The sequence below is a fragment of the Prionailurus bengalensis genome, chromosome C2 (genome assembly GCF_016509475.1).
Source record: "Prionailurus bengalensis isolate Pbe53 chromosome C2, Fcat_Pben_1.1_paternal_pri, whole genome shotgun sequence".
Taxonomy (NCBI): domain Eukaryota; kingdom Metazoa; phylum Chordata; class Mammalia; order Carnivora; family Felidae; genus Prionailurus; species Prionailurus bengalensis.
In genome coordinates, this window is record NC_057350.1 from 82,912,848 (window position 1) to 82,930,099 (window position 17,252).

Here is a 17,252-nt window from a genome sequence, read left to right on the forward strand (position 1 = left end):
ATAGACACAAAAAACTGAAATCCAGCCACACAGAGATAAACACTGTTGATATTTTGATGCACATTTTTCCAGTCTTGTTTCTGGGAAAGGAGACAAAGGGCAAGAGGGAGAGATGTATTTCTTAGTGTACAAAATTTGAGCATTTTACATACTTTTATAACAGTATATTGTGAGAAGTTTCCCATATCAAATATTTCATAACAGCTACAGAATATGAATCATGTAAAAATATCACTTGTCATTCAACCCTTCTCTACTGCTGGACATGTAAATTTGCCTCCCCCTTCCTAACTCCCACTCACAATTGTCAAATGCTAGTGGCTGTAAATTTTAGTCTAAATCTCTCATTCTTTCTTTAGGGATTTCTAGAAAGGGAATTACAGATTCAAAGAGGGTTTTTATGGGTATCGATATATACTGCCAAATTGCTCTACCGCTAAGTTGTATTATGCAACTTTTATCTCCATCGGCCTATTTGAGTGATCATTTTACCGCACCTTTGGCTAGGCCCAGAATTATAATTAAAACATTGCTAATAAATGAGTATGTCAAATCTATTACTTTACTCTAATATGGGATTATGTCTGACATAAATGATTCTCCCATGCCAAACAGGGGAGCCCAACCATACAGTAATGATGAATATAGCTATTTATTTAAGTGGGTAGCACATGCCAAGCACAGTACTCCGTACTTTTTATATGTACCATATCATTACACTCCTTCCAGAACATTTATAAATGAAGAAATTCAAGCTCAGAAAGGTTAAGTAAAATTCTCCAAGATCACAAAACACAGATAAACTGGGATTTGAACCTAGGTACTTCAGAAACCATGTTTTTAATTAATATGTTATACTGGTCTCCCAAGTAGATACATAGACTGATAAACTAAATAATAAGCTAATGTTTGCTGGAAAATGTAGGTAACATTTCTGGCTACTTCTTAGAGAGTGTCAGTTATTAAAATCTTGGTGCATTAAGAGTAATTTGGAGTTTAGATGTTAAGAAAAGACTGTAAAACAGGAAAAACATTGGAGAGAGGTTCAGAAATGTGAGAAGAAACTGTTTTTCTGCTCTTATACCACATAGTCTGAGTATTTGCTTCCTTTTCTCTTCTAGGCTCCGATGATGGCTCTTGAAGACTGGTGGGCACAGTTTCTAACCAAGATTGTTTTTCAGTACTTTCAGTTGGGTGAGAGCAGCACAAGATATTCATCTTTTATTAGAAAAACAACTCAGGCCATATACTCACCAGATAATTTTTTGTTTTCTTTTTTTTTTTGCATAAAAATAGATACATGTTAATGCTTCTAAGCTTATACTCAATTATGCTTTTGGTCAAGCTCTTAATAAATACACCTATTTCTCACAGTATCAAGAGACAGTGTAATACTTTTTTACAAAAAATATGTATTACAGTATCTACCATACTATATACATCCAACGCACTAATAAGCTCTAGCACAGAAAAGCTCTGTCATGGGGCGCCTGGGTGGCGCAGTCGGTTAAGCGTCCGACTTCAGCCAGGTCACGATCTCGCGGTCCGTGAGTTCGAGCCCTGCGTCGGGCTCTGGGCTGATGGCTCAGAGCCTGGAGCCTGTTTCCGATTCTGTGTCTCCCTCTCTCTCTGCCCCTCCCCCGTTCATGCTCTGTCTCTCTTCTGTCCCAAAAATAAATAAACGTTGAAAAAAAAAATTTAAAATATTTAAAAAAAAAAAGAAAAGCTCTGTCATTTGTTTATGACAAGGGTGGTTTGGAGAATAAAAAGGTCTTTAAAAGGTTAAATTCTGGGGAAAGGAAAAAATCTTTATAGGTCATGTCTATATTTGTATCAGTACATTTCACTTTAATATGCATAATTTAAAAGCAAAATCATGAAAATTACCTCATGCTGTGGCAACATATAAATTATAGAATGCAAAAGGGAGCTCAAGGCTTCTAGCACAGCATGTACACAATCCACTAGCTTTTCCAATTATTTCCCAAAGATGTCAGTTAGATTCTTTAGCAATGAATAACTACTGAGGTTTCTCTTCAACTCATTTTTTAAAAAGTTCTTTGGCAAAAGACGTGATGACCACTTTCCCCCATCTTGCTTTTTCTGGAACCTACTGTAACATGTATGTGGTTTGTTTTATAATTAAAATCATTACTAATCAAGCATTACTTTAAAATATGAATAATGCCCTCAGCAGGTTAGCATATAGATCATTTGTTTGCTTTAATTTCCTCAGTAAGACAGTCATAAACAGCTTCTCAGAACACAAGAATTACTTTTTGCCATAGAGTAAAGATCAATAAAACCAAGCGGGGAAGACAGAATATATGTAACATAAACATGTTCCCTTAAAAACACTAACTTACCATCTAATGTTCATGGAAGAAGCCTGCACAATTCAGGTGCCAGGCATCAGTTTGAATAAACATTTAGAGGTCAAGAAGATGTTTGAGAACCTCTTATCATGAGAACATCTCCTCTGGAAAAACTAATTACGTGAGCAACTGCTCGTCTAAATAACTGTCACTCCCTCTCTTCTCTCCAAGGGGCCTGATAAAGGGAGGTGGACCTGAAGTACACCAGGGCTGGTGTGGGCTGGTGTTAGGTATGGGAGGCCTAAAATTTGGAGTTCAGTTAATGTTCTAGCTATGCCCACCTAATAAGTGAGTAAACTAAGGAAAGTTAGTTAATGTGAGTAGCACATTCCTATTGAGAAACATGGGGATATCACTACTTCCCCAGCTTAGTGTATACAGAGATCAAAGGAGATAAAGAACACAAAAGTGCTTTATAAACTGCTTAGAACTACCCCAAAACATGAGGTGACTGAGCCAACTAATATTTGTTGAGTATGGACTATGAACATAGGAAATGTTCTAGAAAATATTCTCCTGGAGAAAACAGTGCATTAAAAACTGGGGCAGACAAAAAAATGATAAGGGACAAGATTTCAAAAAAAACAAAACGGGGATGCCTGGGTGGCTCAATCAGTTAAGTTTCCAACTTTGGCTAAGGTCATGATCTCAGGGTTCGTGAGTTCCAGCCCCACATCGGTCTCTGTGCTGATAGCTCAGAGCGTGGAGCCTGCTTCAGATTCTGTGTCTCCCTCTCTTTGCCCCTTCCCTGTTCATGCTCAGTGTCTCTCAAAAACAAACAAACATTAGAAAAAAAAATGCCCCAAATCCTAAGAACATAAAAATTCCGGTTAGAGTTCTTGATAACTTAGATGTAAAGGATCAATACCTTGAAAGACACTATCTACCAAAACTCATACAAGGAGAAATAGATAAACAAGGCCTGTGTCTCTTAACCAAACTGAATCCTTAATTAAGAACATTTCAAAACAGAAGGCACCAGGCCCACATGGTTTTTCATTGGTTTATTCTACCAAATATTTAAGAAGAAATTATATCAATATTCTACAATGTTTCAGAAAACAGAAGAAAACATTTTCTACTTATTTGATGAGGCCAGCATTACCCAGACAAAACCAGACAATCTCTATCAAAATGCTAGCAAGTTATTTTATGCATAGAGACAAAATTATTCTATAGTTTATATGGAAAGGCAAAAAACCCAAAATAGCTAACACAATACTGAAGAAGGACAAGATCAGAGGACTGACACTACCTGACTTTCGGATTTACTATGAAGCTACAATAATCAAGACAATGTCACACTGGCAAATGACTAAACAAATAGATCACTGGAAAAGAATAGAGGACTCTGAAATCATGCCCCATAAATACAGTCAACTGACCAAAGGCTATTCAGTGAAGAAATGGACAGTCAGTTCAACAAGTGGTGCTGGAAGAACTGGACATCCACATGGAGAAAAAGAACTCCAGACACTGACCTTCTATCTTTCACAAAAATTAACTCAAAATGGATCATAGACCTAAAATGTAAAATGCCGAACTTTATAACTTCTAGAACATGGAGAAACAAATCTAGGTGATCCTGGGTTTGAGGATGAGTTTTTAGATACAACACTAAAAGCACAATCCATTAGGGTGCCTGGGTTGCTCAGCTGGTTAGGCATCCAACTCTTGATTTAGGCTCTAGTCACAATCTCATGGTCATGAGGTTGAGCCCTGCATTGGGCTCTGTGCTGTGCGGAGCCTGTTTGGGATTCTCTCTCTGCCCCTTCCCTGCTCGTGTGCACACATGTGCATGCTCTCTCTCTCAAAATAAACATTAAAAAAAAAAATAAAAGCACAATCCATGAAAAAAAACCCTGAAAAGTTGGACCTCATTAAAATTAAAAAACTTCTGGGGTACCTGGGTGGCTCAGTCAGTTGAGTGTCCAGCTTCGGCCCAGATCATGATCTCACAGTTCGTGAGTTCAAGCCCCACATTGGGCTCTGTGCTGACAGCTCGGAGCCTGGAGCCTGCTTCAGATTCTGTGTCTCCCTCTCCCTCTCTGCCCCTCCCCAGCTTGCGATCTGTCTCTGTCTCTCTCAAAAATAAATAAACATTAAAAAATTTATCAATCAATCAATCAATCAATCAATCAAATTAAAAAACTGCTTCATGAAAAGATCTGTTGAGAGCATGAAAAGACAAGCTACCAACTGGGAGAAACAAGGGCAAAACATATCTGACAAAACACTTGTATAAAAAATATACAAAGAACTCTTAAAACTCAACAATAAAAAGAACCTCCAAACCCGACTAAAAAGTGGGCCAAAGATCTGAACAGACACCTTACCAACGGGGACACAGATGGCAAATGAGCAACATGAAAAGGTGTTCAATGTCACAGTTCATTAGGGGACTGCACGTTAAAACAATGAGAGACCACTACACATCTATTAGAATGATTAAAATCCAAAACACTGGGTTTATGGACACTTGCTTTATAGCCCAGAGTATGGTCTTGGTAGATACTGCACGTACAGCTTGAGAAGAATGTGTTGTAATTGATATGTAAATGTCAACTAGGTCAAAGCAGTTAAAATTGTTCAGCAGAAAGGTGTTGTCATCTTTATGTTTGGTCCTCTACCTTTTTTGTCTGGCTGCTTTTAAGCTTCTCTGTTAATCTCTGATTCTGAGCAATCATGATGCGCCTGGTAGTTTTCCTCATACTGCTCGGGTTTGGGGTTATGGATCTGTGTGCTAACAGTTCTCCATAAATCTGGAAAATATGCAACCAGTATTTCTTCAAGTAGTTTTTCTGCTCTGACTCCCTGTTTTCAGGATTCCTTTTTATTTTGGGCTGTTTGAAATTGTCCCACAGCTGGTAACTCTGGTTCATTTTTTTTTCCAATTCATTCTACTTACTTTTATTTTGGATTGTCTATATTGTTATGTCTTCAAATTCACGTACCTTTTTTCTGTTTTGGTGTCCTTGTCTGCTAATTCTAACATCCAATGTCATATCTGGGTTTCATTTTCCAACTTTTTTGCACACCTTGTAATTTTTGATTCAGTGTCATATGCTATTGGGACCTAGATATTTTTTTATTCCTAAAAGCATTTTTAACCTTTGTTCTGGGATGCAATTAAATTACTCGGAAAGTTTGATCCTTTCAGGTCTTGCTTTTAAGATTTGCAAGGCATGGCTGGAGCTATGTGTAGTTTAGGGCTGTTGCCTACTACTGAGTACTTCCGAGTACTTCACCCAATGTTCGGTGAATTATGAGGTCTTCTTCCTTCTAGTCTTGTTGTTGGTCTTGTGTGAGTACAAGTATAATTCCCTCTGATCCTTTCATGTGTTTCTTTCCCTGGCCTCCCTAGTTTCCTGAGATTGTGTATGTTTTGAGGAGGGCCTTTGGTCTAATTCCAGAGTTCTTTTGCCTGGTACTTGCCTGAAAACTCTGGGCATCTTGGACTCCTGACTCTCAGCGCCATCTCCTTAAAGCAATGAATATACTGGAAACTGGCTGTGATACCCCTTCCTGCACTATTGCCTAGAAAGTCTTTCAAGACATTAAGCTGGGGCAAACACAGGGCTTACTCTGTTTCCTGTCCCTCAGGTATCACTGGCCTTCATTGCCTGATACTCAGTGTTTTTTTTAAAACTATTTCATGGGGCGCCTGGGTGGCGCAGTCGGTTAAGCGTCCGACTTCAGCCAGGTCACGATCTCGCGGTCCGTGAGTTCGAGCCCCGCGTCGGGCTCTGGGCTGATGGCTCGGAGCCTGGAGCCTGGAGCCTGTTTCCGATTCTGTGTCTCCCTCTCTCTCTGCCCCTCCCCCGTTCATGCTCTGTCTCTCTCTGTCCCAAAAATAAATAAAACGTTGAAAAAAAAAATAAAAAAACAAAACTATTTCATATACTTTGTCCATTTTTTGGGTTGTTTCAGGCAAAGGAGATAAATCGGGCCTCTGTTACTCCATCTTGGCCAGAAGTGGAATTCTTCCATCCTTGACCTTTTATCCACTCTAAAAATATTAAGTACCTACTGTATGCCAGGTGCCTCTGAGCTAGGTGATGGTGACAGAGTACTAGCAAAGTATAGTCTTATTCCCAAGCCCTTCTGTTCTAATGGTAAATAAAAATCAGTAAATAGGGGCGCCTGACTGGCTTAGTCGGTTAGGAGTCCAACTCTTGATATTGGCTCAGATCATGAATTCACTGTCATAAGAGTGAGCCCCCCCATCAGGCTCTGTGCTGAGCGTGGAGCCTACTTGGGATTCTCTCTCTCCCTCTCTCTCTGCCCCTCCCCTGCTCTCTCTCTCTCTCTCAAAATAAATAAACAAACTTAAAAAAATCGGTAAATAGACCTGATTCTTAGATGTTTTGTAACTCCATTTTTGGCCTTCTGCTTTCTTTGCTAATTCACTTCCTCCTAAAGTTCACTTCGTTTCAAGTACTGAACTACTACTTCTGTGTTGATGACTTCCAAGTCTATGTCTCCACTTTTATCTTTTTCTATAAACTCCAGTCTTGTATTCTCCCACGGCTCATTGTTAGTCAACCACACTAACAAGTTCTTCTTAAATTTCCCTACCTCTAAACATCAAAAAGTCAAGTGGATTCTACTAATTTCCAAATTCATCTTCTCTTAGCCATTCTATGTAACTCAATTAACAAACTTTGAGTACCTAATACATTCTAGGTGTTTCTATGCCTTCAGTCTTGATCCCTTCCAATTTATCCTATATAACATACACGGTGAATGATCTTTCTAAAGAGAAACCTCATTCCATCATTCCTCTGCTTAAAATCCTTTGATGAGAATCTACAAATTTTAAAATAAAATCCAAAGTCCAACCTTATGGTTCACAAAGCAATTAAAGGCACAATCCCTGCAAGTCTCAAATTTCAGCTCCGTGACTCACCTTTATTCTTGTCTTATGTTCCAAGCATACTTAAACATTTGCAACTCCCCCAAATGTACCATGTTTTACCTCACATTCTTTGTATATATAGTTCACTCCGCTTAGAATAGTGCTATCTCCTTTTTCCCCCTGATTCCTTTAGGCTATTTAAGATTCAGTTCAGACATCTCCTCCTCCAGGAAATCTTCTCAAATTACCCAATCTGTTTCAGAGATAAACTTTCTTTCTTTCTTTTTTTTTTTTAAAGTTTATTTATTTTGAGAGAGAGTGAGCATGGGAGGGGCAGAGAGAGAGGGAGAGAAGGAGGGAGGGAGGGAGAGAGAGAGAATCCCAAGCAGGCTCCACACTGGCAGCACAGAGCTCAATGTGGGACTCTAACTCATGAACTGTTGAGATCATGACCTGAGCTGAAACCAGGAGTTGGCTGCTCAACCGACTGAGTGACCCGGCGCCCCCAGAGATGTACTTTCATTGGTACTCCTCTGCTAAAGTTATGTAGAAACTCAACTCATTCTAATTTATTCAAAAAACAAAACTATTATGAAGATACTGGGCTCTTCTAGGTCAGGAGCTAAGCCTTTCATCCACACAGGAAATGACCAAACAGGGAAACATATAATAAATGAATAATTAATTAAACTCCTCAAAAGACCAGGCAGTGAAACAACTGAAAAGCTTATATGACATAATAGGAAAGAGAATAAATTAGGAGGTGAGAGACTTCAGTGGTAGCCTGGGTTTTGCCACTAACGGCGGGCCACGTACTAACTTTTCCATACTTTAGTTTCTTCCTTCATCAGGAAATTTCCGTAGTAGCCCTCTCTACCTCAAGAGGTTGTTGTGAGTTTCAAAGGGGATACTATTTGTGAAAACACCTTGAAAAAATAAAAATCTCCATACAAATATAAGGTAGAGTTACTATTAAAGTAATCACAGCATGCAAATAAGGAGAACAAACTGAGGTTTGATGGGGGGTGGCAGGGAAGGGAGGGTGCGTGAGGGGTATTGAGGAGGGCACCTTTTGGGATGAGCACTGGGTATTGCATGGAAACCAATCTGACAATAAATTTCATATTAAAAAAAACTGCAACAAAGTAAAAAAAACCTGCAACAAATTTAAAAGGAAAAAAAATTAAAAATAAAATAAAAAATAGCATACACTCCTTATTAATGGGAGTAGAAGGTGGCAGGTACTTTTTCTACTACTGAAGGTAGAAATATGATAAGAACGCAGTTAAAATGAATGCCAAAAAAAAAAAAAAATGAAATGACTGCCAATATAGCTCAAAATAAAGGGAAGGTTTTCTAATATCAAAAGCCTTCAAAGTCAGGAAGCTTGAAAAACAAAATTTTTAAAATCACCAAGAGAAAAATTGATTTTTATTTATTATAATTCATGTATCATCAAGTGTGGTTACAGCTCAACATAAAGCAAAATGCATACACTGAGAGAGGAGCCACTTTCGGCTTTAAGATTTCATTTTTTCTGATTTACTTGGTAAAGTATTCCTGCCTTACGAAAATATTACTTTATATATGACTAAAAAAACATTATGACTAAAGTATTCCAAAATGGATATAAGAGAAGCAGTCTATGTCAAAGACTTATCCAACACATGATAAGGACCGAATGAGATAATGCATGTAAAGATACATAAGCTGTGATGAGAGACTACGGATGCAGCAGTCTGTATCTGCAGAGGCCCAGACACTTAATACCAGACTGAAGTAGAGCTTGGCGAGCCTTAAAAGAGAGCTGACAGGGACATTCTTTATGGGAGAAAAATCATCTGAAAATTAGAAAGACCAATGGTATCACAGTGCTGTTGGATTTTTTCTTTCTCTTTTTCTTTTTCTTGGCGTGTCTCATGCTGCATAAGATGAAAGAAGACAAAATGGATTCCAAGGATAATTCCCACTGTTTCCCCAAAAATGTTCACAGGTTTTTCACAAAATATATCATAGGGTATTTTTAGCGTTCTTTTGATGATGCTGGGAGTGTGCAGCCCTTTTTGCTGAGGAAAACAGGGTAAAATAATGTTTCCTACAAAGGCTTTGGACACAAAGTCGGCTAGAATCTAGAACAGGGGATGAAATCTTGAACATAACAACATTTTTTATGATGAGCTAGAAAATTTAAGTTACAACCAATAATTAGGAAATGCTGATATTAACTTCATTTGTAAGTTATCTTTTTTTTTTTAATCTAAAAAGCATATTTTGCTGGAAATAAATGGTGATTCTCTCCCAGTTAGCATATGAATAGGAAGCTTGTACATCTGAATCCCAAGATAACAGTGAACATCTGAAGGCTGCACACCCTAACTGAAGCTCATGGGTGTGTGCCAGGCAAACCTAGCCTCCTGGAGCACCAGGAAAGGTTCAAGGACGTCTGTCCTAAGTTAGATATTTAGCAAGCCAAAAATCAGCTGCATTACTCTAGAGACCCATGTAAACATTAGCTTCATTTGCCTGTTATTTAAACATAACTAAAATATTCATTGAAGTTGATCAACACTGAATCCCGCCCCCCCCTTTTAAACTCACCTGTAAGATTCTTTGCAAGATGGATGGAAGGGCAATAAAAGCTGCCATGCTGTTTAGAACTTGCATGGTCAGAGATCTCAGAGCTGTTACAGTAACAAAATGTTAACATTAAGGTTAGTTTAAAATAAGAGGTTTTGGTTTTCCCTGTAAGTTAGTGAAAAATAGTGGATTTACCTAGCTTCCTAGAAACTTAGCTAACCGGGGCCAGCTGGATATTTTAAAGTTACTATTGATAAGTAACAAAGCTACTATTATTCAAGACAAATGACAGAATTGGTGCCATAGAAAAAACTGAATATAAAAGGGGAGATTAACACTACACTATGATTTCATTAAGAAAAACAGTTATCATGATAATTTTTAGCAGATAATAATTGGCGATGGTGTAGGTGGACTCGATAAACCTACCTTCAGGGTGTAGATGAGGTGCAGCTGAACCAGACAGCTTCTGAGGGGCCATCATTGCCTCCAATAATGGAAACCAGAGTGCCTATAATGTCAGAGGAAACCACAGCGCTCTGTTATTTTTAAGATTAGCATCAGCATAGTGTTTTACAGGTTGAAATGTGCCTCTGACATACATTTGTTTGCAAAAAAAAATTTTTTTTTAAAGAAAAGATGGAAAACTTGACTGGGAAGAGAAAAGACAGTAAGAAACAATGACCATAGCTCAAACAGATGTCTTTACCATGCACCCTGGGAAAATAAAGAAACTGAAGTCCGTAAGTCTAGACCTTGGAACTATAATCTCCTGTGTCTCGGGAGAAGGTAGGTTCAAAGCAGACACGGCAGAGCCTCCAGCCAGGTTCTTGTATACTATGCTATAAAACCGTCACTGACCAAGTCTAAATAACCCTATGTACTGCAGGAGAGAACAGAGAACACCCCCTCCACTACCCATCTCCACCCCCTCCCCCATTTCTCTTTAGCGATGTCAAGCAAGATCAATCAATGAAGGTTATCCAAAATTTGTTCCCACTCTCAAGCATTATTTTGTATTCCCTTAGTCATCACAGACCAAGAAGTAGAAGTTAACATTATTTCAATTAACATTTCCAACCACATCAGTAGATAGATCATCATTTATTCCTATTATGTTGGGTGCTCTATTAAATGATTTACACAGATTTTTTCATTTCAATCTTTTTTTTTTTAATTTTTTTTTTCAACGTTTATTTATTTTTGGGACAGAGAGAGACAGAGCATGAACGGGGGAGGGGCAGAGAGAGAGGGAAACACAGAATCAGAAACAGGCTCCAGGCTCTGAGCCATCAGCCCAGAGCCCGACGCGGGGCTCGAACTCACGGACCGCGAGATCGTGACCTGGCTGAAGTCGGACGCTTAACCGACTGCGCCACCCAGGCGCCCCTTTTCATTTCAATCTTGTAACAGCCTTACACCGTAAGCATGACCTTCACTTGAGATAAGAACTGAAATTTAGAAAAGTAATTTGCCAAAGATAACACAGTCAGTAAACTGGTGCTGTGACTCCAAAATCTGTGTTTTCCTAAGCCTTGGGAAAAATCTTTATCATCAAAAATCAAACTAATACATTTCAAAACTTCGACTACGGTTTCTTGTTGGATAATCATTTACAAAAGCTTTATTTAACTCTATGTCTTGGGAGGAACCTATTCCTGCAAACATCTGGGAATCATGAAGAAAGGTCAGAGCAGAACAAGAGTGGTTCTAGGAAGCTCTGTAAATACAGAAGGGAAATGTGTCACCCATTACCTGACACTGTACAAGTCCTATGGCAGTGGAGATATGGGAGCCCCTTACGGCAAAGGAGACAGGCTGAGGGTCCAGCAACTTTCCCACTGGGTGACCTCCCAACTGAAGAGCTCTATTGAAGAGCTAAGATTTTATACTGATGACTTTTCATGCATTCCAGTTCTTAAGACACTGGTTTTAACTTGGTTTTTATTTTATTGAAATTTTAATTTATTTTATCTAGTACTCATGAACTTTTAATCTTGTATTTTATTCTGAGATAGCTTTACTTAGCTTATCTTTTAGTTGCCTATTTTAGCTTGTTTTTATAACCACATCACTTATTTCTGTGTATTTTAATTGTGTAATTTAATTGTATATGGCAAAATTTTTACCTTGTTTTTTATATTTATTATGTTTATAAATTTGGTTTTTAAATTTTCTTATTTAATCCAGACAATTTAGAAGAAATACCTTTGTAAAGATTAGTTGTTTAATGAGTATAAATGGCAGCCTGGGGGGAAGCATGGTTGTAAGAGGTAATAGCCATGAAATGTGTTCACATCCTACTTCCAGGAGTTATTCTTCTTTAACTAAATCTGCACATGAACCATCCCCTGAAAGCAACACAACTAAACTTGAATTCCTTTGTTATGTTATGTAATAAACAGCTTTCTTCTTAGGGAATTATATGCACAACAAAGCCAGATTCTTTATTACATGTGTATCAGGAAAGCCTTGTAAACAGATAAACAAAGGTAGGACAGGTAGAGATTCAACTTGAGAAAGGACAAACAGCCCAACTTCCTGCAGTCTGACTTTTACGTAAATACTTGTAACATTAAATCTTGTGATGACAACTTTTAGAAAAAGATACTACAAACAGTTCATCATTAAACTTTCGAGTACTTCAAATTTTCTAGTTAGTTTAGTGTCTGTGGCAACAGCTTTTGCTCTCTCTCTCCAAAACAAAACAAAAACAAAGCAAAGAGAATCAAGGCAAACAACCATGAAAATCCCCCAAACTTAATGTTTTGGTATCACACAAAATCAGTCTAGCATTTTTCAGACAATAAAGTAAGAAATTAACATTCAAATATTTTTGTTGTTGTCATAAAACTTGTTCAGAAATGAAGCAGAAACCAATTGTTGGAGAGTGGGGTCATAAAGAGAGTAGTGAGCATGTGTGTGTCCGCACGCGTGTGTGTGTGTCTAAGACAAGGATAGACAGACAGACTTTTCTTACAGGCAGCCAGTGAATGGTATAATAATAGTCTTAAAGAATGAAAATTTCAAAGGATAGGAGGAAGTCTAACATCTAATACCTTTATTAAAACAAATTCCAACTCAGACAAAAAAAAAAAAGAATAAATTTTCCTTTGGCCACATCAAAGGAAGCATTGTTCCCGTCTGATTAAGAGATACGGAGTTCAAATACAGTCAGAATAATCCCTAGAGTTCTGGAGGCATGGATTTTTATAACTAATTCTACCATTAATGCATGTGAATCTGGACATATTTTCAGCTTATGTGAACCTAAACAGCCCTACTTAAAAGACATAATCATTGTTTTTTGCTTAAACTGTCCACGAGAAGTTGCGAGAGTCTCAAATAAGACACTGGAGAGGAGATGGGAGGGTTGAAAAGTGAAAAAGACTTAGAATTAAGTATATATGAACACAGCTTTAAGAATTCTACCCTATTATGTTCTCTACCAAAATATAACCATGTCCAAATACAGCCAGCTAACCAAAAGATAAATGAAAATAAAAACTTTAGGAATGGAAAAATCATGGCAAAAAGGACTGGTGTAAAGCTTATCATCCATTTAAAAAAGGTTGAACAATTTGTGGGAATTTTGGATACAGAAAAGAATGTGTTACTAGCCTTAATGAAGTAAAATAACATAACCTATTAAAATTAAGAGGGATGGAGAAGAGAGGTTGGAGCAAGCACGAGTTCGTACAAATTTCCTTACTGGCTTCGCATCACAGATACTATAAAAACTGAAATGTAATTATAAACATAGTAATTCCAATCTATTGCAGTCATTCAGATTTTTTTTAAGCTGTAGTGATATTTATTAAGAGATAGTATGGTGCCGAAATATTGTTTGAAATTCAGAAAGTCCTCAGTTTTACCTAAGCTTCCTAAATGAGTTGGACACTATATTTATTTATAAAAGCAAGTATTAGGTGATCCAGTTTTTCTACAATCATGTTAACCTAGGCAGATAAAAAATATCTAGACTGATGGTCACCAAATGATAATGATGGTTATTTCTGGGTGATAGGATTTTATAGGGTAATTTTTTGTCAAAGTTTATTTATTTATTTTGAGAGAATGGGAGCAGGAACAAAGGAGGAGGAGCAGGAGGGGCAGAGACAGGGAGAGAAAGAGAATCCCAAGCACACTCAGCACTATCAGCACAGAGGCTGACACAGGGCTCAAACCCACGAACCGTGAGATCACGACCAGAGCCCAAACCAAGAGTCAGACACTGAACTAATGGAGCCACTGAGGTACCCTTATAGGGTAATTAAAAAAAAAAAAATTCTTCTATGTAACTTTCTGGATTGCAGGATTTTTAAAAATGATAACTACTGGGGCTCCTGGGTGGCTCAGTTGGTTGAGTGTCCAATTGCTGTTTTGGCTCAGGTCATGATCTCAGTTTGTGAGTTCGAGCTCCACATTGGGCTCTATGTTGACAGTGTGAAACCTGCTTGGAATTCTCTCTCTCCTCTCTCTCTGTCTCTCCCCTGCTTGCACACAAGCACTCTCTTGCTCTCTCTCAAAATAAATAAACCCTAAAAAAAATGATGAATATGTATCATATCACATAAAAAATTTTTTAATAAAGAAACAAAAATCACATCTATTATGTAAATGTGTTTGCTGTACACATTTATCTTCTAAAAGGTTTTCAAAATTTATGGCCTAATTAAAAAATCCTCAACAAAAATGTAAAGCAGAAATTTACCCAACTGATAAGAACAGAAAACAAAAATAAGTTTATTACTTTCGTTGTAACATGTATGGCTAGACATACATAAAAAAATTTCTCCTACTTCCCATTTCGGAAAGCCAGTAAGAGAAAGGGGCTAGGTGGTGTCAAGACAGAGGCTGCAGCCTGGAGAGGCAGGCACAGAGGAGTCACGATGCCGTATCACACTGTAACTTAACTTCCTTTTTAAATTTATCTTTAATGTTTTTATTTCTTTTTGAGACAGAGGGAGACAGAGCATGAGCAGGGGAGGGGCAGAGAGGGAGGGAGGCACAGAATCCGAAGCAGGCTCCAGGCTCTGAGCTGTCAGCCCAGGGCCCAAGGTGGGGCTCCAACTCCTGGACTGTGAGATCATGACCTGAGCTGAAGTCGGACGCTTAACCGACTGAGCCACCCAGGCGCCCCAACACTGTAACTTAACTTCTTAAAACTGAAGCAGAATTTGGCTGTCAAGTCACATCTCGCCCCCTTAGTTTCTGCTTCGCTGCTCTAACTCCCACCTGCACCAGGTGCTCAACTCTACCTCCTTCCGTTTTGTGCTCTTCCTTGTGGCAGTCTGAATCTGTTACAGCAATGGTTCCAGTCTTGGCTATACAGTGTAATCATGTGGGAAGCTTTAAAACACACTGACAACTGGGTCCCAATCCAGAGACTTTAATTTACTTGATCTGGGGTGCAGCCTCAGTGCTGGGATTTTTCAAAGCTCCCCAAGTCACTGTAATGTGCAGCCAAGGCTGAGAAACCATATCGCAGCCTTCTCTGACCTTTTCCAGCTCTGTGTCCCTGGAGGGGTTCCCTCCAGTTCCTCACGCTCACTTTCCTCCACAGGGGATAGAAGAGATGATAAATGAGGACACGTCCAACAGTATCACTACACAGAATACACAAAATCTCAGTCCAAAGAGAACAAGGACATCTCGTATTCATGCACCTAAATTCTGCAGCACAGCCAGATCTAGGAATATAAAGCTTTTTGTGAGAACAAAGAGGACAGACACTCCTCATAATACCTTTAGGAGGCTTGTACTCCTGGGAGCACTAAACAGTGATTAAAATCCAGCTGAATTAAACTCAGGTGGCTCAGAGGGCAGGGAAAAGAGAATTAATTCCGGGTTTCAGACCAAAACAGACTTTTTAAATATGCCTAAGTAGTCATTCTCCTACCTCTCTTTGCTGCTGGTTCAAATTATGTGAATTCCTCTGGCAAAGGGCAATTGTCTCTACCATGGTATCTTCAACATCCTTCAACGAAAGGTCCTCGTTGGCCTCTAGATTCAGAAAAATTGTTAACAATACTTAAGGATACATTACTGATAATCTCAGAGCTTCTGGAAAAAATTAAACTATTTTTTTCTTTGCAGAGCCCTAGTTTTCCATTATATAATTCTTATATAATACCATTCTTCCATAAGAATGATACCAAGGCTTAGATTAAAAAACAGACAATTTAGCGTAAGAGGAGTTTTCCATGTAAACATCTGACACTCACAGCACATATAAAGCACATCATACTTAACATTTTAATATGTTTTGGCTATGTTAAAGTCCCAATCCTCTGTTTGTGGGTTAGTTAGTGGAAAGGTTACTTTTCACCTTTCTTGCTCTACCATTTCTTTTTCCATTTGTTTGTTTGTTTGTTTATTTCTTCATTCTGAGAGAGAGAGCATGTGTGTGTGAGCGGGGAAGGGGTATTGGGTGAGGGAGAAAGAGAATCCCAAGCAGGCTCTGTGCTGGTGGCATGTGACACGCCAACGTGGGGCTCGAACGCATGAACCATGAAATCATGACCTGAGAAGTCAAGAGTCTGACGCTTAACCGACTGAGCCAGTCAGGTGCCCCTTCCATTTCTTAAGTGTAGGTTTAATATCTTAGGCCCTTTCCTTTTCATTTTTCAATAATTCCTCCCCTCCTATGGTTTCGACTCTTAGGTTCTTGCTAATAAATAAGTTTATTTATTCATTTTGAAAGAGAGAGAGAGAGAGTGCATGTGTGCATGAGCAAAGGAGGGGCAAAGAGAGAGGGAAGAGAGAGGGGAGAGAGAGAATCCTAAGAGGCTCTGCACTGATGTGCAGAGCCCCAAACGGGGCTCGAACTCACAAACTTTGAGATCATGACTTGAGCCGAAATCAAGAGTCAAACGCTTAACTGACTGAGCCACCTAGATGCCCCACTAATAACTTCTGAACATACACCTCCAGCCCTTATTCTTTTCATAATCTGCAGGGTGATTTTTTGACAGACTCTGTCAGACTCTGCTTAATCGATGACTACAAGCACCTTGAACTTGTATGTGCAAAACCCAACCCATTTTTCCCACCTCAAATCTTCTCCTCCCCCTTCCCAAACTAAGTTAATGAAACCATCACCTCTAAGTCAGTTTATAAATCTCCGTCATGTCTGATGCCCCACCCCCCTTCACCCACATGTCCAACTAAATTGCCACTTTTGCTGATTTTACTTTTGTGCCCTCACATGCCATGACTTCTGCCCTGTGGCTCTCTTCACCTCATGTTCACAACTGCAACAGCTTCTTAATTAAACTTCTGACTTTCAAATCTTGCTTCCCTCATTCTCCTTTATACTGTCACAAACACATCAGTTCTATCCACAAAAATCATTAAAGACTTCCAAGTTTTAAAAACAGAACATAAATAAACCTCTGACCCTAACTAAACATAGTAACAGTCTGGCTCAGGTTCTCGCC

At 38.7% G+C, this 17,252-nt stretch overlaps 1 protein-coding gene across 9 annotated transcripts in view; it reads right to left on the reverse strand.

Annotated features, from left to right (window-relative positions):
- The window catches only part of VPS8 (VPS8 subunit of CORVET complex), a 254,914-nt gene that overhangs the window by 60,118 nt on the left and 177,544 nt on the right, over positions 1–17,252 (reverse strand). For 6 of the 9 annotated variants that reach the window (XR_006299413.1, XR_006299414.1, XM_043594694.1 and 3 more), the window contains 3 exons: positions 15,713–15,816; positions 10,240–10,321; positions 9,832–9,914 (listed from right to left, as the gene is read on the reverse strand). Coding sequence is in view for 7 of the 9 variants with exons in the window: in XM_043594694.1 (XP_043450629.1) it covers positions 9,832–9,914; positions 10,240–10,321; positions 15,713–15,816 (269 nt within the window). In the remaining 2 variants the exon portion in view is untranslated. Of the gene's footprint in view, positions 1–8,633; positions 9,156–9,831; positions 9,915–10,239; positions 10,322–15,712; positions 15,817–17,252 lie in introns of those variants that run through there. The other 3 variants (XM_043594697.1, XM_043594696.1, XM_043594698.1) reach the window with 2 other exon arrangements.